This window comes from Lichenostomus cassidix, chromosome 1 (genome assembly GCF_008360975.1).
Source record: "Lichenostomus cassidix isolate B80296 chromosome 1, HeHo_3.0, whole genome shotgun sequence".
Taxonomy (NCBI): domain Eukaryota; kingdom Metazoa; phylum Chordata; class Aves; order Passeriformes; family Meliphagidae; genus Lichenostomus; species Lichenostomus cassidix.
In genome coordinates this window covers 115,105,634-115,131,741 of record NC_139479.1, presented here as the reverse complement: position 1 = coordinate 115,131,741, position 26,108 = coordinate 115,105,634, and the positions used below count along the sequence as shown (strand labels likewise).

At 44.2% G+C, this 26,108-nt stretch overlaps 1 protein-coding gene across 1 annotated transcript in view; it reads right to left on the bottom strand.

The window, feature by feature from the left end:
• LOC146445657 (C2 domain-containing protein 3-like) overlaps positions 1 to 26,108 on the bottom strand; it is a 38,822-nt gene that overhangs the window by 2,570 nt on the left and 10,144 nt on the right. Inside the window, 23 exon segments of the mRNA XM_085078273.1 lie at positions 2,241 to 2,343; positions 2,987 to 3,947; positions 4,728 to 4,936; positions 5,582 to 5,746; positions 6,630 to 6,718; positions 7,440 to 7,645; positions 8,310 to 8,374; positions 9,040 to 9,178; positions 10,309 to 10,614; positions 11,403 to 12,020; positions 13,016 to 13,105; positions 13,617 to 13,885; positions 14,828 to 14,948; positions 16,300 to 16,472; positions 16,972 to 17,152; positions 18,156 to 18,336; positions 19,024 to 19,267; positions 20,574 to 20,725; positions 20,984 to 21,436; positions 22,161 to 22,283; positions 23,162 to 23,280; positions 24,851 to 24,963; positions 25,430 to 25,636. Coding sequence (XP_084934399.1) covers positions 2,241 to 2,343; positions 2,987 to 3,947; positions 4,728 to 4,936; positions 5,582 to 5,746; positions 6,630 to 6,718; positions 7,440 to 7,645; positions 8,310 to 8,374; positions 9,040 to 9,178; positions 10,309 to 10,614; positions 11,403 to 12,020; positions 13,016 to 13,105; positions 13,617 to 13,885; positions 14,828 to 14,948; positions 16,300 to 16,472; positions 16,972 to 17,152; positions 18,156 to 18,336; positions 19,024 to 19,267; positions 20,574 to 20,725; positions 20,984 to 21,436; positions 22,161 to 22,283; positions 23,162 to 23,280; positions 24,851 to 24,963; positions 25,430 to 25,636 — 5,287 coding nt within the window.

The following is a 26,108-nucleotide window of genomic DNA, read 5'->3' as shown; positions in this document are numbered from 1 at the left end:
TCATACCCCTGAAGTGCCCTGCATTCCAAAGCCACAATGAAAGAGCAGACTGTTTGCTCCCAAAGCCAGGAAACCAGGTGTGCTTGAAAAACACACAACTGCCATATTGTTTCTGAGACACGCAGCTGAAATACATCTCCTCCCATTCTCCTCCCATTGTCCAATGTGCACCATGAAGTGGAGTTAAGATATGTGTATCTGTCCTAATGACCTTCCTAAAAATGAACTTCCAGCTGTGGGGAAGGTTAAACAGCAGTTCTTGCTGCTATTTTACATGTACAGGTGTGAGTCTGAATGAGCAAGGTTTCAAAGCACCATTAACACTCCCAGCTCAGACAGATGAGCAGAATCAGAGAATCATGGTATTACTGAGGTTGGAGAAGACACCTAAGATCATGGAGTCCAACTGTTCCCTCAGCGCTGCCAAGGCCACCATTAACCCATGTCCCCAAGTGCCACAGCCACTCAGCTTTAAATCCCTCCAGGGATGGGGACCCCACCACTGCCCTGGGCAGCTGTACCAGGGCTGGACAGCCCTTTGGGGGAAGAAATTTTCCCTAATATCCAACCTAAACCTCCTCTGGCCCAGCCTGAGGCTGTTCCCTCTCCTCCTGTCCCTGTTCCCTGGGAGCACAGCCTGACCCCCCGGCTGTCCCCTCCTGCCAGGAGTTCTGCAGAGCCACAGGGTCCCCCTGAGCCTCCTGTGCTCCAGGCTGAGCCCTTTCCCAGCTCTCAGCTGTTCCTGGGGCTCCAGCCCCTTCCCAGCTCCACTGCTCTTTTTTGGACATCAAACCTTCCTTTGATCCATCTCCCAGGCAGTTTCTGACTGTCACTTTTATCCTCCTGCATAGTTTCCAGGGCACACATCTGAAATCTGTTTACACCATTCCTCACTCCAGGAACAGGCTAAGGTCAGTGCCCATCCCAGGTTTCTCCGTCTCTCAGACTCCAAGTGTCTGGTGCTCAGCCAGGAAGCACACATGTGCCATGGGGAAGATGCAAGAGGAAAGGGGACTCGTGCACTGAGGATCAGGCTTCACTCCTTTTTACAGGAATGACAGTGACACTGAAACCAGCCGAGGATTATCCAGTGCCTGCATGGGGGCTGGACTAGAGCAGGTTCATGAGCACTTTATAGGGCATGCTGAGGGGCACGGCCTCTTCCAAGGTCAAAGAGTTCCAGTCTTGGAGGCAGAGAATTAGGGTCATATGCAGAGGAACCAAGGCATCATCTTATCTGGGAGTGGTAAACAAACAGCCCAGCTGCTGCAGCACCCAGATCCACATCAACATCCGCAGCACAGCTGGGGCTGGAAAAGGATCATGGAATCCCAGCATGGTTTGGGTGGGAAGGGACTTTAAAGCTTCTCTCATCGCATCCCCTGCCATGGGCAGGGACACCTTCCACTGTCCCAGGCTGCTCCAAGCCCTGTCCAACCCGGCCTTGGACACTTGCAGGGATCCAGGGGCAGCCACAGCTTCTCTGGGCACCCTGTGCCAGGGCCTCACCATCCTTACAGGGAAAAATTTCTTTCCAATATCCAATCTAAATCTCCTGTCTACTAGTTTAAAACTGGTGCCCCTTATCCCATCAGTATCTTTCCATGTAAAGCCATTCTCTCTCTTTTTTACAGCCCCTCTTTATGAACTGAAAATAAGGTAAATATGTAGACCTTGAAACAACTGAGCCACAAACCTCTCACAGTAAAGAAATCTTTATGCACACAAAAAAGTAAAACCTCAGCAATCCCCAGCTTTGGTGCAGGAGGAACAATCACTTCAGCTATTCTAGTACTCCCTCAGTCACAGAACCATTACAAGACACTGCTCCAGGAACCCCCTCCTGCTGCAAACTCATTTCATCCTGATCTAAGAGAGATAAACTGAAGCCACAATTACAAGTTAGAGCTCCTCAGAATCAGGCATGTGCCCTGACATGAAAGCACAAAGAAGTGCGGAGTGAGAACCTGCCACTTCCACTGACCCTGATGGAGAAACATTTCCTGAGCATACCGAACAACTGGGTGATATAAAGGCATCAGGATCCCAGACAACACAGCCATGGACATTAAAAACCATCCTCACAGGGAGAAGAGGTATCAGGAGCACTCCCCTTGACACGATTTGGAAGCCATCGCCTCTACGTTCAGTGCTGACACACAAAGGAAGGGAGAAGCTTTGCTCCTGCTTTAAGGAATGGACTAAGCTGGACAATAAAGGAAAGGACATCCCATACTTACTTTTGGAGATGTGGAAGGGTGGGAAGAAGCGCTGAGCAGTCTCATGGAGGCTTCCATCTCCTGGGGGGGAAGGAAGAAGTTGGGAACAACAACAGGATCAGATCTGAGCAGAACTGTTAAGGAACTACCTTTGGCAATGTGCAGGTGCACAGAGCTCCACATGTGGAAAAAGCCTCAGCTGTTAACAGCTCCCAAATAGTGAATCTCATTTGTTTTAATCAATAATGCATTGTTCTGAATACTTGGTTCTCTCACCTGGGCTTGCAGAACATGGGACACTGACTTGCTTTAAAACAACACCTCACAAACCTGTAGAGGACTTCATCCTGCAAAAATTCCAACCCTTAATCAGAGATTTGGAATTTGTGCAAGAAACATTGGGAAGTAATCTAAAAGCAAAATAAAGCATGTTTCTTTTAATACAGAAGAAACAGAAGAGCTCTAACACATGGGTGAAAACAAAACGGAGAGAAAATGCAAGAAGATGCGTTGGAACCACCCAAAAGGAAGTGACTGTCACAAATCACAAAATTTACTGGCTACAAGTGGCAAAGAAAGTCATCACTACATTGTGTGAAACAGTGTAACAGGGTCCTCCAACACCTTCCCAGATCACCACCTCTGGATACATTTCCCAGGGAAGAGCTCCACACAGCAACCTTCTCTTTGCTGAGGCCAGGGAGATTCTAACTAAGCAGGAAGTGACACTGAATGCAAGGAGTGTTTAAGGAAAGAGTAAAGGATACAAAGCGGTGTTTGGTTTGGTGGGGTTTTCTGACCCTTCCAGTGGGTCTTCACTGCTGTCCTCAGGGAAGCTCTCGCTGTTTCTATCCGAGCCAGCTTGGGCTGATACACTCTGAGCACAGTTCTCATCAGAACCACTTCCCTCCTTGTCTTGATGATCTCCATTTACAGCCTCAGCATTTTCCTCCTCCTCTCTCTCAGTGGTTTTTGGATGGGTCAAACCCGTGTCTCCCGGGAATGGCGGCAGTTCCTCGGAGCCTGCATGGAGCTCTATGCTTCTCTTTATGGGTTCAGAGCTCAGTGCTCTGTCCCAGACGCTCTGTCCAGCAGGCTGAAGTGACTCCTTCTCCACTGTTCCCGTGCTGCTGAAGGTCCTGAAGTCTCCTGCTGCTGCCCAGGGACTGTTCCCCCCTGTGTGGGGGATCACGGGCACACTCCGGCTGTCCCCTTGCAGGATGGACAGGGTGCTGCTGCTCCCTCTGTGGAAACAACCTACATCCATGGAGTGCTGATCCTCAGGCCTGGGCTCCAGAGGATGCTGCTCAGCCTCCTGCCCCGTTTCGGAGATCACGCTGGACCAGGGGCTCGTCCTGTCTGTTATGGTTGTTATTTCATTAAGAGTTCGTGGTTCTATAACGTCTTCTTCGTATTCCTCTTCACTGTGTGGCTGGATGGCAAAAGCACCTTCGTTTTCCTGGACATAACCCCCTGGATTCTCATCTTCAGGGACAATGGGGCCGAGAAGTTGGTGCAGCATGTGTCTGTCAAACACAGATCTCCCAGAACTGCACGGCTGCTGCGTGTCACTCGAAACGCTGGGTGAGTCCAACTCCAGCTGCCCTTGAGGAATTCCAGCTCCAGCTCCTTCCTCCTTCCAGCTGGATACATCCATAGCACCCAGCTCCCTGCTGTCTTGATGTACATCAGCAGCTTCTTTGCTATTTTTAGTTATAGTCTGCAAGTCTGGTTAACAAAAAACCGTGTCAGTAAATGCATGGAGCAACAATGCAGCTTAAATCTGATTTATTTGGGGTTTTGGCAGAAAGTCCTACAGGCAGGAATGGTTAGGAGCTAAACATGCACAGCTTTGCAAGCACTCTGCTGATGTGAGCAAGTTCTGCACTGTTTCCCACTGACACGGCCAGAAGGGCAGAAATGCAAAGGAAAAAAAAGAAGTATTAAGGATGAAATTAATAGGAAATTTTACAAATTCTTTAAAAAGCCACAGTCACTTATTTTTGCTTCCCAGTGAGCATATCCTGTTCATTGCCTGCATCCTCTGAGAACTGAGTTCACCGGTATTAGGTAAAATAGCAAATTACTTTGAGGTAAGTCCTGCTCCAGGGGAATGGTGGGGGACATTTGGAAAAGGAGGAGTCTGAAACAGATTGTAGAGGAAGGCATGTAAAAAACCAGTAAAAACAAGGATGTGCTAAGGATGAGAAAGGAAATATAAAGAGCAAAACCTTGGAAAATAAAGAGGGGGGAAAAAAGAGAAGATCAAGGAGGTGATAACAAGAATGGCAAATTCTGGCATAATAGGGATTTGCCCTTCAACTCCATCTCTTGGAAATGCTGCCTCCCTGTAGGAAGCCGTGAGCAGAAAAAGCATGGAAAAACTCTCCAACTGGCAGCAACTGTAGCTCTGGGCTCCAGTTTATTCTCTACTCTGGTAAGTTATTTTAAAAGCACCAGCAGGGATTTGATTTCCTTATAATTTTGCTACTCACAGCAACAACTTACCATTGATTAGGCTGCTGACCTGAGACGCCAACTGACTAGATTTTTCCAAAAGGTGGCAGCCTTTGGGATCGACTTTTCTGCTCACTGAGCCCTGATGGTCACTCTCCCACTCCTCGTGGCCTGGCTTGCATGTGACGAAGTCAGGAAAAGACCTGGTCAGCTTCTGACTGAAGTACCTTTGAACCTCATCCAGCTCACTCAAGTTTTTCCTGCAAGCAGTGGTAAGAAATTTGGTAAGAGGGAAAAATAAGCCTTGGCAGCTGGGTTTAATTTGGATCATTCTAGTCAACAATGTGTAAATATGCAAATAAAAGATTAAAAGATCTGCACTGAAAAGCAGATCAGTAGGCAAGTGTTGAGCTTACTCTAAGCAAGAGGATAACACGCAAGAATAAATCCTGACTTGGCTATGAAACTTAAGCTGGAAGCTAAAAAAGAGCTAATTTTAAACTTACTTAATCAAAGGAGCTGGATTTGAGACGACCTTCCAATAAAGGTCATAAAGCCAAGAATATTACTTGACTTATGCCTGAGCTTGATAAAAATCTGAGGATTTCTATGTGTTTAAGATCTCGGGATTTTAAGGTATATTGCTTGTGGTAGCAGGGGAACTGATGAAATACCTCACGAAGTCTCATTCCTATATTCCTACAAATAATAAATACTATTCTTCTAAATTTCTATCTCTTGTGGAACTCCACCCAGTCCCTGATTTTCCAGCCTCGCCTCACCCTGCTGTAAATGACACCGGAACGTCTCCATCGGTTCTCGCACTGTTTTAGAACTGGATCCTTCACTTCCCAGCTCTTCCCTGCTCCCCCAAGGCCTGGCACTGCCCTGCTGGTGCACTTTACCTGAGAGCAGTGAGGAGAGCAGCCCGTGAGGCCAGCGCTGCCGAGTCCAGCCGGGCTGCCTGGCGAGGGTTCCCTCCCGCCCGCTGCAGGGACTCGTGGAATCTGCGCACGTTCTGCATGTGCTCCTCGTGCCGAGGCGTGCGGCTGCCAGCGGGGCTAATCCTGCTGGAAACAGGCATGTGCTCAACACCAAAAACCAGCCTGCAACCTCTGGCTGTGCAAAATCTGCCAGCTGAGAATATCCAGTGGCTTGAAATGCATTGAAGAGCCACCGACGGATGAAAGTGGGTCTTTCAAATGTCCACAGGAATGTCAGTTACTGTTTCAGATTTATACCAAAGTCAAGTTAACCGTGTGGCTGGTAGGGAGTTTTCCATGCCTGCTGGCAGCTCCCAAGCCAATCCCAAAGCAGTGGCCCACAGTCCCTCTAAACTTCAAAGACACATATGGGAAAAGGATCATCTCTGTAGGCTAAATAAATAAATAAATAATGAACTAAAACACTCTCTCACTCATTTTAAAGGAAAGAAAGCAGGAATTACTGCAGGACATCTGACAGTCTTACTCCTGGAATATGCAACACCACAGCATTTCACCAGCTGTCATTCACTAGTCATGGACAGAAGTTAAGGCAAGATAAAGGGGATGCATCAGGAATACTCTATTCTAATTTACACTTCCTAAAAATAAAACCAAAACAGACACAACCCTTACTTTTATCAGTGCCTGGAGCAAGTACCTGTCAGTTTTAACAATGGTGTCATTTAAATCCTAATTTACAAGGGTGCAACTGAAACAAATCAGGAAATATCAATGACAAGGAAAAGAACACCTGGGTTGTCTCAAAAGGAACCTGTCCCAGGATTGCTACCTCCTGCACCTCCCTCTCACTGGGAAGGGGAATGTCCACTTTCAAAATTTTTTTTAATTTTTAAGCCCAAACACACTTTGACAGGGTGGGCTATTTTTCCAGTAGAGTCAACTGGCTTTAGAAAGGTACTTCTGAGACCTGAAAAGAATCAAATAGGTTGTCAGCCTGTGGACTTACTGCTCTCGAGCAGGAACGCTGACTTCCTTGGACGAGGAATTCAACATCTGCTTGGACAAGTTAGGAAATGCTGGAAAGCTGACCTTCACCTAGAATGAAAAGGAGCACTGTACATGAGTCTTTCATGGCAAGAAAATAAGAGAACTTAAAGTATTACCCTGCAGATCTAACAAAACTTAGGCTTTCTAAATAGCTCTAAATTTTCAAATGATTTCCCAGCCCTGAGCGAAAGTACTGTTTCACAACACTTTCATTTCAGACACTTTTTTAATTCCCTCCATGCTACCAGAGAGTAAATTGGTGGAAAATAGGATAAGAGTTCCATTACACGTGTATAACACACCTCAGCATATCTAGGAAATCTAAAGAATAAAGAAAAAAACAGAAGAAATGGTAAATATTCCAGAAAAACAGATTCTTGCCAAATCAGATATTTCCTAACCAATGAAAAGCTGAATCTACTCTATGTTTTTGAGCATCAGCTGCCACCCAAAGCAGCAAAGAGAACAACACCATGCTCCCAGACTTCCAAATCCACAGAATATTCTCCTAAGAAAGAAATCCTAAACACCCATGAAGCAGCAACAGAATGAGGATGCTCATGATTTGTTTTCAGTGTTGCAACCAGCACTGGTTTGCAGCTACCATGCAACCTGGAGCAGAATTCCTAAGGAATTCAGTGTTTCTGGTATGTTTATGCAGCCTGGTCCACAACAGTGCTGTGAATTTGTTGTGAATTTGCTCAGGAACCTGCAGTGCTGATTATCAGGAATCCAATTAAATGTGAGAAGAGGAAATGGAAGCACATACGGAAGAACTTTCCGGCTGGTTTCGGGTCCTGGCCTGCCTTTCTTCTTTGAGATGATTTATGTTTTGGAGAGGGGAAACAGCCACTTTGATCTGCCCTCGGCACTGCCCGCTGAAGTCTGTGATGTTGTACCACCCACACACCAGCTGGAAGCCAGAGAGGAGAGGAGAAAGGTCCACAGAAGCAAATCCTATCACTCGCTCCGACTCTGGGGGAGAAAGATGAAGCACATATTCATTGATAGGAATCATTTTCAGGAATGCTAAAACATAGCCCTTGAAGTATGTCTTGGAAGTTGACCTGAGGTCCAGAACAATCCTATCCAATAGGGGGATATTATTTGGATTACCTCAGTTACATTCAAAAATGTGCCTGCAGAAGCAGTGAAAGCCCAGGGCAGGGAGAAGGATTGGCAGGAGAGTCACTGTGTCCACACAGGGCTGTGGATACACAGGAAGTTTATTTTTGGAGCACAAATCAGACAGCTGAACTTCATTATGTTAGAAGAAAGAAATTAAAGTATTTGGTTACATCTTTAACCCACTGCAGCAACAACAAACAGCACATGAAGGAAGCAGTTAGGAATTTCCTTCAGCAGGAAAATCCAACCTCTAAAGCTCTGCCAAAACAAAACCAGAAAGAATACGAACAAACCAAACCTTGTAAGATGATTAATGGGGAAAGGGAGGATGCTAAGGGCCAGGAGATCAATAGGTATTTATCTCTAGCATTCTTCTAGTACAAGGCAAGAAATGTCATTACAATTCTACTCCCTAATTAACAGAATTTAATCTCCTTGCATGAAATACAAGTAACCTAAGGAAGAGGATGCAGAAAACACACTCCTCTTAATTCTGCACTACAAACTTTACCTGCTTTATGCCACACTTTGAAGACCAAGGTTTGCTGTGGATCCAGAAGAAGCTCTTTGGATAATCTGTTAAGAACAAAAATCATAATATTTTATGCAAAGCAGGAAAAAGCAGTAAAATGTCTCTGAATTTTCAATGCCATTTTATCTATCCAGACAAATCAGTTTCTTTCTGGACTCATGGGGGCAGGAACAAACCAAACCCCAAAACTGCTCAGCCTCAAAAGCATAGCTATCTTTACATAGTTGGACTTCTGCTTATTCAAGAAGTATTTCCCTCTCCTCACTCTTGCTGTGTATTAAAAGGATAGGACAAGGAAACTGTGAAGGAACAGAAATACAGTCTATTTAATGATTCAATAACACAGTGACAGCACAGCACTGGGGTTATGGTTGAAAGATGTAATGTTTGAAGTTTATTCCTGGAAACAAAAAAAAAAAAAAACCAAACGGAAAATCAAAGTGTTACATATAGAACAGTTAAGTAGCTTGAAGAGATTCAGATATTAGAAACACTGGTGGAGACACAAGATTGGAACACACAGGTTAATTCCTGAATATTGCCATGTAGGACTTGATCTGCTGAGGTTCCTTGAAGCAGTCAATTAATCTGTTTTAATTTAAGTTTAGACACCTAGGTCTGAGCTAAAATATCCCAAACCACATATCCACTTCACAGCTGGCCTGGCTGTCAGACCCAGGGAGTGTCTGTGTGAATCCCCATCTCTCACCTTGCTGGCTGCTGGAAGTCCCAGACTGGTGAGTCTGTGTTTTCTATCACTGCAGTGGTCACTGGAGCATCTGCACCAGCAACAGCAAATGACACGCAGCTGCTGGGGGCTGTGACTTCCCGTTCTGTCAAGGGACTTCCTGAAGTGATACAGAATTAAATACAGATTTTTTAAATTAATAACAACAACAACAACAAAAATCTAAAGCAGTTCAGCAATTAAAAACACACCATTAGCAAAGAAACCCACCACCTAGAAAACACTCCCTTTCACTGGTGGAGCTGATAGCATGTTATATTTATAATGGAAGCAAATATTACATGAACCTTTTACAGAGCAGAAACTGGAATATTCAAGGGAGAAATAGGAAAACCATTTGCCTAAGATCATCTAGAGAAGTCAAAAGAAAAGCTAGGAATAAAACCCAGGTCCTGAGGACCCTATTCCAGTGCTTGAGCTACTCTCTGTGCTGGGCCACCTGTCTGGCAATCATGAAGAATAAAATTTCTTCTTGAAACCAGTTTGTATTTGTTTCAGTGCATCAGCTGCCTCTCAGTTAGTTACTTCTAAAAATCCCCTAAAATAAGAAGTTGAAGACAGAAATATTTCAATATTTCTGCAATACTCAAAAGAAACCTCCCTTTATATCATCAAAAACTTTGCAATAGCAAACCAAGTTGCATCAGTTTTCCAAAGACCATGAATTCCAGAAGATTCCAGAATCATCATAAAAATCCATTTGCAGAGCTCAGAATCTTTCAGAATTACACACCCTTAAATCATGGCTTGTGTTTGACTTGACTCTTAGTTGTGTTATCAGGGGAACAAAGGCTGAGTACAGCGAGCCAGCTTTACAAATTGATTAGGTGCTAAAAATGCTAATTTGCAGGAGTCTTTGAGATAAGACTTGAGTTATTTAGTTATTGTCTTGGGGTTTAGTTATTCAGTCAATGCTTAACTTGGGGTTTAGCTATTCAGATGATGCTTAATTTCAGAATTCAGCTGTCATCTCTAACAGGTAACATTATGTTATTTGTATTTTGCATTTTATTCATGAAGATAATAGGCTAAACAGTTCAACCTCCTGCTTTTCCTGTACTTACATAGAGATTGGGGTTGCAACACCATGAAGCCAAGTTCATAACCCATCTCTGCCATTCACTTTGCTGGAATATGAACAGATCCCAGAGGAAAACAAAGAAACAAAAAAAAAAAAAGAAAGAAAGAAAAGAAAGAAAGAAAAGAAACGGTGGGGGCTGGTGATGTTACCTTTTAAACTTAGATGCATTGCTCTTTCCACAAAGATATTGACAGCAACTGTGTTTTCCAGAAACATCACATCTTCCTGTGGTTTGCCATTGGTCATCCCTGAACTTCCAAGATCCACTTGCTGTTTGTCAGAGACCTGCTGGCTCAGATCAGGGCTTTCCCCTGCACCTTCATCTTCACTGTGGCTGCATTCCTGGGCACAGGGAAGTCTGGGCAGAGCAGCAGGAGGGGAAGCAAGGCTGATGTGAACACGAACAGCAGCTCCTGCCAGGTCTGCAGCATTGCATCGGAACAGTGGATAAACGCCTGCAGGAGAATACACAACCAACCAGCTGAGTGAGCCAAGGCAAAAGCAGGAGCTTGGAAAGCTGCTGGTACAGCTCATTACTGGAGAGATCTCACATGAGCCCAGCTGAATGGATTCTGATTTTCAGTGTAATTTCCATGTGAGTTATCACCCAGAAGTAAAAGATTGGAAATATTAAAAACCACAACCAATGCCCCAAACTGGATACACCTTTATTTTCCCCTGGTAGCTCAGATTAAAGCACATCAACTTGCTGACAGCACTGGGAACAGTGACTCTGCATCATTTTATACACATGTATGGAGAATACAGCATATACCTCACATAAAAAAAAATTGTCTTAACTCTTGTTCTTTCTCCCTTCCTCAAATGCATCTAAAAGAAGAGCCAACCTGTCTGCAAATCTGGTGGCTGATGAGCACCATGTAGATGGCAGAAGCCATAAACTAAAACACAAGTTCCACCTCCATGTGAGGAAGAATTGCCCATGGAGGGGGCAGAACCCTGGAACAGCTACCCACGGAGGGTGTGGAGTCTCCCTTTCTGGAGACATCCCAAACCCACAGACACGTTCCTGTGTCACTGCTCCGGGTGACCCTGCCTGGGCAGGGGGTGGGACTGGGGGATCCCCAGAGATCCATTCCAACCCCAACCATCCCGGGACCCTGGGATTCTGTGCAGGACAAAACAAAGCTGTAAATATTTTGTTTCAAGTGACTAGAGAAGGAAGCCCATGAAATGGCCAATAAAGAGGACTGAAATGTGACCCTGTGTTTTAGGAACTCACCACTAACACTCACTGCTCTCCTTGATCTCTCTGCTAACGCTGCCAGGTTGACGTAGGCAGATCCAATGAGACGATCCGTATCAAGTGGTCTTTCCACCTCATTTTCCTTGCCATATGCCCACCACACCTGGATCTCTAATTTCTCCTCTCTGAAGAACCACAGCAGTCCTTGGCTCCTTCTGAGAGTCACCTTGCTGGGTTTCCTGAAGGTCACTGTCACACTCTCCGCGTCGTCACCCAGCTTTGGCCGCTTCAGCCAGGTGCACGTGGCTTCCTGGTTGTACAGTTTGTACCTGAGGTAGCAGAAGGTGCTTTCATGAAGCTGTGTCTGTCCTGCCAGCAGCACACAGTGGAGGGGCAGCCACAGCCTGGGGGTGGAGATGGTCACGGTCACTGGGCTGGCATTCTGCTCCCAGTCACCATCCTCGCTGTCCTCGTGGATCTCCTGGCTGCTCCACCCCAGGAGCTTGGCAGCCTCCAGAACACGCTCCCTGTCGCCCTGATGGGCAAAGGCAACGGAGAGCTCCAGCCCTCCCACAATGGGAGGCTGCATGGCGCTCGTGCGGCGCGGAGGCAGCGCGTCCTCGGAGAGGGTCAGGGGGTACCAGCCTGAAATGCCTTCGGGAGGAAACATCACGTTAGACTCATTCCACCTTCTGGAAAATGTCTGTGAAGAATGGCCACCCCTCTGGTCATTAGACAAGGACTAGAACTCCAAGGGTTTATACCTCACCTGGAATTTATGAAATAATCTCTAATCTGAAAAAGCAACAAGTTGCTGGCCCTTCAAAAAACCTCAGCAGCAGTTCTGATCCCAAAGGATTTTTGCCTCATTAATGACACCCATTTTACAATGGAACTACATCCCTTGGATCTCCAATTATAAAATTAGGTTTTCTCATTCCTTTCCTACTCTCCTCCCCTTAAAAACAACCCCAAAATCTTGGGCTGGCAAAAATGAGAACTTTACTCATTTAATTTTTACTGAAATTGAAGTCGAAATAACTAAGGCAATAATGAAAACACTATTATTACAAGGCATAATATCCCAAACTAATGCTGAAAAAGGAGATCATTAGTGGACAGATATGTGAATAATTTTTTCACAGAATTTTACAGAATGTTTTGGAAGTGGAAGGGACCCAAAAGGAGCATTGAGATATTTTACACGTAATTTAAAAAAAAGAGTTAATCCTACTACTTTCTAAGACTTTAGTTTCCAGCTTTGACATCTGAAAAGCATTCACTGGTCCTGCACTACACACTACAACTCATGGACTTTACATCCTTTTTGAACTTTCTAGCTAGAAAATAAACAGCACTGAATAAAATCCTAAGGATTATAGGTGCTAGTTTTAACTGGCTTGGAGTTAAATTTCTTCACAGTAGCTGCAGAATATCCATTCAGCCACTAGACATCCTACACCCTGAAAATAGATTTTCAAACAACATTCATGGGACTTTCGTGATACAGGATTTTTACTGAGCATCTGAAAGAACTTTGGTCTAAAAAGACCCAGAAAACAACCCCCCTAAAACAGGAACAAAAATAATTTTAAGGAATTGCAATAGCGTTTACACAGAATGTCAGCAGCATAGCACTGCTGTATTACCTGATCTTCTTGTCAGCAGGTCTCTGGTTGGAATTGTGACTGTCCCAAGAAGATAATCTCTAGATGCTCTATCAGCCAATTTGTCACCGGCTGGAAAAGAAATAATTTTGTAAATGCAGCGAACTGGAACACAAGCTTTGGAAGTGATTGACTGGAGAGCAGCTGGCACAGCTGCTGCAGGTGCTTTCAGAGTACTTCCTTTGCAAGAAAGATCTAATGTCTCAAAAGCAAATGGCTCAGCTATCATCTTGAAAACACTTCTAACTCTTTTAAATGCATTATCTTTTCATTTAAGAGGTGATCTTGATCACTGGGAGTCTCAAAAATGCTTTGCACAAGGGCAACAGTCTCTGCCAAAGACAGTTCAGGTAATTACATCTATTAGCAACTGCAGAGCTCCCTGGCAACAGTCAAATTCAGGCTGCATGGAGCTCTGAGCAACCTGACCTGCTGGAAGCTGGCCCTGCTCATTGCAGGGAGGTTTTTGTGAGTCTCAACCCAAAGTATTCCATTATTCTATGAATATTTCTTTTCCTGTGCTAAACTTAAGGAGACTTCTGCACCAGCATTCAGTCCTTGTAATCACACCTGCTGTCCTTACCCGACTTGGTGCTCTGATGGTAGACAGAGAACACAATGCTGGCAGACTGCAAGAGCTCCCCCAGAGAAGAGGCTTCTCCACTGCTTTTCTGAATGATGAGATGACAAAGAAAGTCCATGTGTTGCTCAAACTCTGGGCAGAAAGTACAGGGCACAACTCTTGTGCTGTGTGTCTGTGCCTGGGGCAGGAAGGGCAGCAGCACACACACATAAGTGTTCACTCCCACCCCTGAGAAGTACTGCACAGAGGGCTTCTTCTGGGCCACAGCTCTTCATTTCACATGGGAAAAAAGAGAAAAGAAGGAAGAGAATGAATCTAACGTATGAGGAATCTAGCAACCAACATGATAAAGTAAAGCTGAAAAGGTGGGACTAACAGTGAATGAAGTCAAAATGGATGTGGGTTCTGGCTGCATAGCATTTTCATATTTTCTTTCCACCTGAACATACTAGGAACAGATATGAAATGGTGAGAGGAACTCACAAGGTCACTCACAGGTGGCTGTGCTTTTATCTGAGAAAGTACTCAGCACTTTCAAGAATATACTGTACTGTTGAATAACTTCCCATACAACCTGCTCCAGAAAGAAGCCAAAGGCCAAACCAAATTATTTTTACAGATCAGGACTGACCAGCAAAAGCAGGTGAAATTAACAAATGGAATAATTTACAAGTAAACCAGACCCAGGTATTACTCAGGTCATACACATGACGGATGAAGAGTCATTCCATTCCCTTGACTTATACCATGCAATTGGAGCAGAAGCCTTATGGTGGAAAGGGACATGCTTCATTTCCTAGTTAGTTTATGGAGGTTTTCACAGTGAAATGGAAGAAAAGAACCTCAGCTAGCTTTCAAGTAGCACCAGCAATACCAGGATCCAATGCCCAAATAGGTACCATCTTATATCAGCCAATTTTTATATGAGACTTTGGTGCAGAAAAATGTGGAAATGCATGAAAACATGACCTTCCAGTCTCGATCCATCTGCAGAGCAGATGCTACCACCCTGTACTGCAATTTCAGGGACAATAACTGCTGATGGTCTTTATAAAGTTATTTTCACTTTGGAGCAGAACCCCCTTTGAATCTTGTTCTCTGCAGATGGAAAGCTGGCCAGTAAAAATTTGTTCTAATCTCATGACTCAGCCTGCTGCCTCTAGATAAAGCTGTTTTAAGTGAAAAATGGTCATTTTTAAATTAGGCTTTACCTGGCTGCTGCTTGCAAACCAGCTGCCCTGTGTATTTGTACAGAAAGTGAAACAGATTGAGCAGTTATTCCTGCTGCTGCTTTCATGCATCGTTGGTACCTCACACTCACATCGAGCAAACCTGGATTAAAAGAAAGAAAGGATGGAAAGAAACAGTCAGCTATTCCTGCAGGTACAGCCAACATCATCAATATTTAGCTACGCATCTTAAACCACAACTGACTACACGGGCTCAGTGTCTCCCTCCTGTGGTGAAACCCACGAACTGCACCCTGCTGCCAACTAGGGGGTGACTCTTTGTCTCCATCATGTGGTGAAACCCACGAACTGCACCCTGCTGCCAACTAGGGGGTGACTCATGGTCTCCATCATGTGGTGAAACCCACGAACTGCACCCTGCTGCCAACTAGGGGGTGACTCTTTGTCTCCATCATGTGGTGAAACCCACGAACTGCACCATACCAACATTATGGGATTAGCTCAGTGTCTCCCTCCTGTGGACTACTCCGGGCACTGCACCTGCCGGCATTATTCGATCGCCTCAGTGTCTCCATCCTGTGGCAAAATCCAGGAACTGCACCTGCTGCAATTCAGTCTTCCAAGAGGTGTTGAAACAAACAACACTATTGTGTTCTACTGCACGGTGCTCACCTATTACAAAACAACTGAAGCACGCTGACCTCCCTGGCCACTCCCAGCTTGTTTTACCCCCACTTTTTTCCAAAAAGCTGCCGCAGAGTTCCTTGTGGCCTTCTCAGAGCTGATGTTTATTTTATTTAAAGAGCCACAAGAGGCATCTCTGCTTACACTATGTACCACAAACAGCCATTCTTCAGATCCTCCTCCTTCACCTTACATGAGAAGCTTGACTGCAGGCTGGGGCTTACTAGCAGCAAAGCAGTTAAATATACAGAGAGGGCTTTTGAAAACTTTTCTGGAGTTTGAGGATTGCCCATGTTTAACCACTGATGTTTCACTCATTATGGTGATAGTGAAAGCTGGGAGGAAAACCACTCCTGGCTGGTTTCAGTTGCCAACACAAATACATAATTTTTTTTCCCTTGAAAGCAAATAAAAGCCCATTTCTAGGCTAATTTTAGCCTATTTTAAAAGCCTATTTTAGCCAAATTTTACACAGAATCAGAGAATTGGTTTGGCTGCAAAAGGCCAATAAAATCATGGAGTCCAACCATTCCTCCAGCACTGCCAAGGCCACCACTACCCCCTGTCCCCAGGTGCCACATCCACATAGCTGTTAAATCCTGCCAGGGATGGGGACTCTACCATGGCCTGTGCCAGGACTGGACAGCCCTTTGGGGGAAGAAATTTCCCTAATATCCTCCCTGGCACAACTTGAGGCCATTTCCTTTGTCCTTTGCTAACACACCATCCAACACTGATGTGCTGCTCTGAGGTTTCCCCAGCTGAGCCTCATTTTACCCCATCAAGTGAAAGCCCACAAGCTTCCTCACCTGAAGAGCGCAGATTAAATTCCTCTGAGGAATCAGTCCGGGGAACCAAGGGAAGATTGAAAGTTTGTATCCCTACTTCTTCACGATGCTGCATAGTCACCATGGCACAGAGCCGTGACAAAGGCAAGGCCCCTTTGGCAACCAGCTGGTCTCTGACATTTGGGTAATAATACCTGGTAAGACACAAAAAAACAGCCTTAGCATTTCCCTCACAACTGCACAGAAGTCAACTTTAATTTGAGGGTCTTTAAACCCTAATTAGTGTCCCCAGCTAAGGGAGAAACTCAAGTAAATGTATTTCATTTATTTCATTTCATAAATGATATGAAATTTCATAAATTAAATGTATTTCATTTATTTCATAAATGTGTCAAGCATTTAAACACTACTTTTAGATTGTTATGCCGATTAAAAGATGGAAGAAAGCAAACTAAGAACTTTCTAAGTAAATTATAAAAAGAAAGGATTCATTAGGACTCTCGGTGGGGAAAAAGACTCACTTCTTAAGTGCAGATACTCATCACCAAATGCTGATGAGCTTACTTTTTTTTTTCTGCTATTATAAAATGATATTACGGAATATCCATCCCAGAGCTGCAGATTTTTCAGGATCACATCTATCTCTACCTGTATTGCTGTGCTATCTACAAAGAATAGGATAGTGTTCTGTACCTGCACCAGACTTCAAACTGGATTCCTCCTCCTGCTGCTCCTGGTGCCATAAATGCACTGACCAGGAGCCTCTGGACTGGGACATCAGCAGGAACCAACAGGGAATGATGATGCTCATCATTAAAGATGGGATCAGGGACACACAGAGTGGTAGCTGTTCGAAATGACTTTAAAGTGATGCCTGTGAATTGAGCAGACTTGGTTAAAAATAGTTGCAATTGTGGCTTTCAACCTTTTTTGGCTTGCAATCCTTCAGGAGGCAGGACCCATAGACAGGAAACAAAATCCTCTAGGAGAAGGCTCTTCTGAGCTTCAGTTCAAAGCTTTTACAAGCAATCCATGCAGCCCCACGACCCTGTGAGCCACAGGCTGGGAATTTCTGCTAAAAAGACACTACAAAAATCCCACAGGACTTACTGTGGAACAATGGACTGTCATTTTTCAGTGGGAATAGATATTAGTGCTTCAAAGCACTCAACATTGTGTTCTTTCCTACCATTGCAAATATTTAAATACTCTTTTATAATCTGATAAATGGTGTGTCTAGATTGGATATTGGGAAGAAATTCTTCCCCATGAGGGTGGCTCTGGCACAGATTGCCCAGAGAAGCTGTGGCTGCCCCATCTCTGGAAGTGTCCAGGGCCAGGTTGGATGAGGCTAGGAGCAACCTGGGATAGGGGAAGGTGTCCCTGGGGGACAGGCAGGGTGGCACTCGATGGGCTTTAAGGTCCCTTCCCACCCAAACCATTCTATGTCAATCCTAGTGATCTAAACTAAGCAACTCTTCTCTTGGTGTATCCATGAAAATCACAGAATTGTTGAGGTTGGAAAATCCCTCTAAGGTCACCAAGCCCAACTGTTAACCCAGCACTGCCAAGGCCACCAGTAATTCATGTACCCAAGTGCCATATCCAAACACTTTCTGAACATTTACAGGGATGGTGACTCCACCATAGGCCTGGGTAGCTGTGTCAGAGCTTGATAACTCTTTTGATGAAGACATTTTCCTTAATATCCAACTGTGACGTAGCCTAAGCCAAATTTTCCAAAGAAAACAAGCATTGGCTGCATGAAAACTCAGAAAAAAAAGCCCCATCTTACTTAGGCAGAGAGAACATGACTAAACAATATTTAATTAAAGAAGCAATGCTCTAAATAAGGGAAAATGATGAAACAAACTTACCATCATGCAATCCAGGTCCTTGCAGTGCACCACAACCAGGCTCCTGAACTGGGAAATAGTACTGGATGTAGCAGTCAGCCTCTCCCCACACCGTGGACTGTAAGGGTGTGAGTCCCTTCACACTCTCCACATGGATCTCAAACACATGCTCCATCAGCTCTCCCCCTTTTGGGCCTACCTGCTAACAAAAAAAGGGAAGCCACACGGAAACGATGACTTTAGGAGACTGGGAACATTTCAACAAGCTGCCCAGGGAAGTGGAGGTTTTTAAAAGCCATGTGGGTGTAACATTTGGGGACATGGTTTAATGGTGGCCTTGGCAGAGCTGGGTTAGTGGCTGGACTCGATGAGCATAGAGGTCTTTTCCAACCTAAACAATTACATGTGATCAGGAGCTAAGAAGCATGAAATGGGGGGCAGAACAATTACCTGCCATTTTCCTCCTGAAAGTTTACAGAAACATAGAAAGCCTGAAAGAATTTTTTTTTGTTGTTGTTGCAAAGCATATAAAAAGCATAAAAGGTCCCACCTATCCAACTTAAAGGTAGTGGCAAAACCTCTCCAATAAGACTGTGAGAATTGAGATTTTCTGTATTTTTCCTAGTTGTTTTTTTTTTACTGGACTTGTGAAGATAGAAGCAGTGGATATGCAAGGCAATTGAAAGGGCAATAATGTCAGGACTGGTGAGAAAAAGCTGGTAAAAAAAGAGTATAAACAATATAACTCTGTGCAGAATATGTAGAATATGACAAAATTTGCTACAGCATCAAGAGATGGAGGATCACTCATCTGTTAATGAACCCACTGGTAAAACCCTTTCCACATGTCCTTAACAGCGAGACTCAAGATTTACTGAACAATAAATACCATTGCGGGTTTTGTAGGAGGATGGTCCAGAGAGTGGGGAGGACGTTGTGTGACAGGAGGTACCATTCCTTCTTCAGTTTTCAGCCTTTGCAGTGCCACTATTTGAGCAGCTGATCCCATTGCCAGGATGACCCTCAGGCTCCCGTTTGTGCTGCCGGTGAAAACATCAACCACAGGCATGTGGCCATCCACAGCCACCACGGGGTACTGAGCCTGCAGGAGCAGCTGGGAAACCCTGGGATCTCTGCAAAACAAAAACAAAACAAACAAAAAAGCCTCAGCATCAGAATGAGCATCTGAGTAGGAACACGAGCACACAGAACTCATTTTAGACAGGGTTTTCAATGCTGATAAAAAACCATCTATCTCCATTCCTCTGAAATTTGCCTCAATTACATCCAGTCTTCACAGAGCAGAGATCCATGAACTGCTGAGTGCAAGAGGCTATTTTCAGCAATGACAAAGGACACCTTCCCAAAACCTAACAGGGCCTTTGCTGTGAGCCACCCTAGAGATCTGTGAGTGAGGGGAAGAATGGGAACAAGACTCCCATTAACACCCTGTAGCCACGCTATACTTTTAGGAGGCAGTTATGTGCCTTTGGGGATGGAAGAAAAGAAGGAACAGTGACAACCTCCCAGAAAGATCTAAAAATCTCCAGTAATACACTGGAGTTATTCAAGGCCAGGTTGGATGGAGCTTGGAGCAATCTGGTTTAGTGGAAGGTGTCCCTGCCCAGTGCAGGGGGTGGGACTGGAAGGGCTTTAAGGTTCCTCCCAAGCCAAACCGTTCGGTGATTCTAAGACATACACAAGTAAATTACAGTGGATTACTAAAAAGTTATACAAATGACACAGTAATAACTAACAAAGTAGTGGCCATTCAGCTCCAGCACTGTCTGATTTCCACTTGTCATTAGGTCTGACCAAAATAAAAGGAATTAATCCTTTGCATTAGGAAGAATCTCCTCTGTCCAGTATTTCCACTAATTTAAACTGTTTTAAGCAGGTATATTACTTTACTGAACAAGAAGCCCATAGATTAAAACCAAAAAGAACAAAGAACTCCAGAGAATCCCAATAGATAAGAACACAAAATATGAAGGTTTTGGAGGTTATTTGACATCTGGCCTGTGCAAACTGACAGCATCCCTATGGGATCTCTGAAGAGCTTAATTAGGGGCAAACCCAATCAGTCACAGTCTTGGAAAATCACTGATGGAAAGCCACACTTCATTTTCCTGTGCAGTCACTTTGATTTCTTCTGGTTTTAGTCTGTCACAGGACCACAGGTTAAGCAGCCACCAACCCTGATGCAGCACAGTGACTTCATTTCTCACACTCCATCTGTACTTCTGGACAAGGACAGTGTAACTCACACGCTGCTCACTGTAGGAAAGAGCTATAGGAAGCTTGGCAGGGCAAAAATGCCTTTTGCTATAAAGTGTAACTAAGAACCCTCCCACACAACCCCACACGCCATCCCTGACTTCTTTCTCTGAGTTAGGATATTGCCCAACCCAAAATATGTGGGGAAAAGAAAAAGTTTACTTGAATGAGATGTAAAACTGATGCAGAGGGAGTTTCACTAATCCCAGCAATTTGTCACAGCCAGGGCTTCCCAGCTTGTTCCACGCTTCAATAATCATCACATTGTTCTTCAGCCGCTCCAAGTGTCTGGAAGTCAATGCAAAAGGCATCACCTGAAAGTGTTAAAGCAGAATTAGTACACAGAATACACTGGAAAATATTGGCCAAATACAGAGCATTCTGGTAAGTCTACTTTAGTCCAGTCTACAGAATTGTGCTTTTTAGAGACAGAAGTTCAAAATTCAATGTGCATTGGACAGAGGCAAGCAGAAACGTTTCTCCACGTATACAAGTAACTTGACTATGCAATGTGTTTGTCAGTGAGGAATGCCATGCTTCAATCAGTGTGAAATGGAGAATGGGAGACTTGCCTGAGAAAAATTAAAGGCAGGCTGCGTTGTGCCCCAGACGACAGTGGATCTCGTTGCCTCCTCAGTGCTGAGCAGTTTGCAGTTTAAATACACATTACAAGAAGTGGGGAGCCCAGAGCCTTCAGCAATAAAATCCTTTCCATCAGGCACCATCAACAGCACATGCAGCAACAACCCATCCTCCTCGGCTGGGGCTCTGTGTGCCACCCCATCCCGGGCTGTGGGGGCTGGCACGGTGTGTGGTGGCTGTGCTGTGTCCCTGCTGCCTGCTCCTGGCTCCTGGCAGTCCTCAGGGCTTCTTGTGGTGCACGCAGTGCTTTCTGCATTCCCACTTGTCCTGCTGGGCTCCTGCGGTTTCAGCTGGGGATGTCTCTTGGCATGAGCTGGGGCCGTGGCTGACCTGGCAGCGGTGCAGGCAGAGTCTTTGCTCTTGGCCACAAGCTCCAGGGACACCTGCAGGACAAGGCAGAACAGGCTGGTCAGATGTGCCTCATCCAAAACCAAGGGCTGCAACAGAAACTCAGGGAAAACAGCACACCTTTGGCTCGAGAACTCACCCTAAGGCATACGCTGGTTACCAGCCACAGCTTTTGCTGTAAAATAAACTACATGTGACTCGATGAAATAAAGTCCAGAACGGAGTGCAAAACCCCACAATTACAGATGAATCATTGAATGGTCTGGGTTGGAAGGGACTTTCAAGCTCACCCCATTCTTAACCCTTCACCTGCTCAGAACTGTCAAATCTCTCAAACTGTTAATGCTTCTCAATCAGAAGCTGCAAACTGGTAAAAACTTTGGCTGGAGAAAGTAATTCCTGAAGTGACAAGGACAAGGAACACAAGGCCTCCTTGGCAGGAGAGACCTCAGCTCATGTCACATGTGAAGCAGAAGCCAAAGCTCCAAGCCCTGAATACATGCCACTCAAATTTGCCTGTAGAGTGGTTTCTGTATTCAAGTCCTAGCTTATTGACAACATCCCTAGATATGCAAGAGGTTCAAAATATTTCTCCAAACCCCATAGGAATAAAAAAGATTCATGTTATTTTATACTAGTCTTGCAAAGCTTTGTATCTGAGACCCGGCAAATTAAACAAAGAGAGAAAAGAGGAGTTAAAAATAAGAGTGTGCAGCCGAAGTGTGTAACAACTCAAGTTTGAGCTGGTAAAACACATACCTGTAATGGTCCAACTTGTGTGTGATCTCCTTCTTTACCCACAGGTATTTCCCAGCTAACACTGAGCAGCTCAGCCTCAATCACCCTGCGGAGCTGAAGCACTGCTGAGCCAATGGCCACGGGCTGAGGGCAGGCAAAGAATTCATTTTTGCAAGATTTCTATCAGGTTTAAAGAACTTTTGTGAAATAAAAGCTTTCTGGGAAGCCATGAGCAGCCACACACCCTCCCCACTCCTACATTAGTTGTACCAACAGGGATTTGGGAAATCTCCTTTACTTCCAATTTCAAGTCTCACTAGAACATCAGTAAGACAAATTTTCCCAGAACACACTGTAAACAATTCCAGATTAATGCAAAATTTGAATAGCCTAAATCCCAGTAAACAGCAAAACTTCCTTACTGAAAGATGCTATTTATTCCCCCATTAAAAGAAAGGCAGACAACCTTGGTGTTGATTAAAATAACCTAAACTGAGTTAATCCCTCTCACCATCTTCATCACAGGCAGATGGTTATGCAAATAACCTTACCGGATAGAAATGTACTTTTTTCCCCCCAAAATGCACAAGTTACACCAGTTTTTCACAGCTCACATGACTCCCCTTACACAGGGCAGGGTAAGGATATAAACTGCATCCACATGAACTCATTCTACACTACTAAAGGAGCCGTGTTCTCATTGAAGGATAATGTTTATAATTGATCCAATATGCTCAAATAGCAAGAGATCACTCTTAAGGATGCGGGAAGGACAAGGGGGTTTTTTTTGCCAGCCAGTCTCAAACTCAGAAAATCCTTTATGCAGCCACAGGAGTGATCCTGTGGGTCCCTCAGAATATTCTGTGATTCTGTGAAGACTGAACTGCGATCAGTTCAACTATCTACATGTAACATCATTTCCCTTCCCAATATCTGGTTGTCTGCGCTTCTGTAGGAAATGGAAATGCAAACAATTTCTTTGCTTTTCAATACACAAAGTAGGAACATCTTCCAGTAAGTACCTTTTTCTGTGTGCTTTTCCTCATGTAGATTTTAAAAGCCAGGTCAGAGCCCCACCAGTGCTCTATCATTGTTCCTCCGAACCGCACTTGGAACACAGACTGCTGTTGGAATTTCACCACTGGAAGGAAGAGTGGAGCAACAAATATCCAAAATTACCTGATAGAAATAAATGTTCTCCTGGAGAATGCTCTGTTACACACACACAATCATTTAATTCTGCATTATGTATTAACATCAAGGCCCAAGTAAACTGGTTTTCATTTTCCAAGGCCAGGAAATAGCAGGAGGCCAGCAGGACAAAATAAGGATTATAAATTAATTAAAAAATAGCTAATAAAAAGAATTTAAAAATCAATACATTATTAGATAAATTAATATAATTTTAAATTGTAACAGCATTTAAAGACTTCGGGTGACACCAAGTCTCTACCATTCTAGCATGCAGTAAGACCTGCCCTTCTTCAGTGAGGGAACTCTGTCTCATATTAAATAACATAGCTCAAGACAGTTCTTGAGAGAGTCAAAGCTGAGCTGCAAGAAAGATCACAGCTTTAGGAGAGAAGGAATAGCTGCAAGAAGAGATGGACTGAATTGGCATTCAGTCTGGGACAGAGTACAAGTCCAGTGAGAGCATTCACAGTGGACAAGGAAGTAGTCTTGTGATGACAAAAATGCAGGTTACACAAAGAAATTTCCAACCGGATGCCAAGCACTCCTCCACCTTGTCTGGGATGGCTATGGAATTTTTCCCATTAGCCATCTTTAATAAATGAGATAAAAGCTCTCAGGAAGGATAATGCTACAGTGAGTTGACTTGATGTCTTCCTCAAATTATTTTCAGCCCAATCTATTTTGGTAGGTTCCACAGAGCTGAACTCTACACAAGGCAGAGGGCAGCAGGATGGGTTAGTTTTGGACTACAATGTTGCATTACAGAAGTTCAGAAGGAGCAGATGTTTTCTCTGGTCACAAACGACCAGCGAAGAACTTACAAGAGAACTCAAAGTCTCCCAAATGCCACTCAGAAAGATGCAAAGCCAACGAATGACCGTATGGGAGAGGCTTTTGAAAGTCACCCTGGCATTCCAGTTTCTGCAAAGACTGGGCGGAGGATCTTGCTCATCCAGCATTCTCTTCTCAGTGGGAACAGAAACAGAAATTGTTCCCAGGGATACAAACACTGGTGACTCTCAGTACAGAGATTAATGTCTGCTGATCTGAGCACAGGACTCTGGATCCTTGGATCCAGCAGATTATCTGAGCTATTGGAGATACTACATGACATACATCAACATCTGGAAAATTATTTATTTGAGCTGTAAGTACCTCTGATATTTCTAAAAGTATATGATAATTCTCCTACTATTGCAGAAAGAATATTGGCTTTATGTTCAAAGGAAGGAATGGGCTTACTAACTTGTTCTTTCCCTAGGAAAAGAAATTTGAAAATTCCAGCATGAATACTTCTTGAAAGAAAAAAATAATTAAAAAATCACTTGGCTTCCTTCTCCCTGAGAGGACCATTCCCCTATCTGCAGCATGGCAACTCTAGGGGCAGAGGTGCCACTAATCATACTGTGATTTTCAGGCAATGCATGGAAACACATGGAAAACACTACTGAATAATTTCTAAGAGATGGAGTCAACGAAACTAAATCTAAGGGCGGGGAGGGAAATAATGCTCTTACCATCATCAGTGATTTTACTTGAAGCTACTCGAATTGCTTCTGTTGTTATGGAGACTTGTCCTTTATCATCCTTGGAGACTCCCACAGGAAAGTGGTACTCCACAAAGAAGGTACTGCCAATAAAAAAGTGAAAGGGTGATCACAATCCATCAAGAATCTGACAGCAGTCACGAAACTGAACACAGCAGGCAAATTCCAGATTCACAGTTTACTGTAATGCTATTTTTTTTAGGATAATTGAAATACCTATTCTGTGAATTCCTTCCACAGATTATATACATGCCAGATCCTCCTCCAATAAACCCCCTTCTGTTTTCAGTGTTCCGTCAGGCACAAAATACATTTGCACCTCCCCAAAACCCTGGGAAAGGCACAGCCTGAAGTGAGCCCACAGCAGGATAAATTAGTCACATCTCTAACTTTCCCAAGTTAATGGGATACAGTGTCCTGAGAGAAGCAGAGAAATGGGAAAGCCTCAGAAGGCTGGAGAGCTTGGGCATGCTGGACTACACAAGAGAGCCCAGGGAAATCTCCCTTGAAGGCACAGAAAACAGACGAGGAGCAAACAATCCCCCTTACCACTTATGAACAGACATAGGCCGTGGAGGTTTCCCCAGTACACCTTTCTTCCTTGTGGAAATCTGGATGCCCTCAGGAGGGATTTTCAAGCTTTCAACGATGACTCTGGCCAGGGGCATTTGCTGCAGCAATGCCACCCTGTCTGCACCCAAGGATGTGACAAGAGCTTTTTCCGTGTGGTCTCCTGGAGGAGCAGTGGGAGAGCAGCTGCAGAGATAAAACCATGGCTCAGGACTGCAGAAACATGCTTGGCATGATCTCATGAAGGAAAAATTGCAGCTTGGTGGGATGTTACTTAAAAACTGCCCAAGGTTCACTAAAATACACATTTTTTTAACATATTTTTACAACAAATTTGATGGTCTCTGTAATTCTCTGTAACAAAAATCTTACAATATCTGGGGTCCACTACTGAAAAAAACCAACCCAGAAAGTGCATGCTCCATGCTGTTGATCTGAAAAAATCTTACCCTAACTCTTCAAAAAGAAAAGCTTCATTTAATGCCATATACAAAAGCAGGGAGATGATACACTTATACAAAAGGACAAGTCTCTGCTGCAGAGGAAGAGCAACAGGATTTTTGTCATAATTTTAAATATCATTTGTGTAATTTGCAAGACTTGACTTGCAAACGATTTTGTGTTGGTACCTCTGGGGATATGAATTTTACCTGGTGTG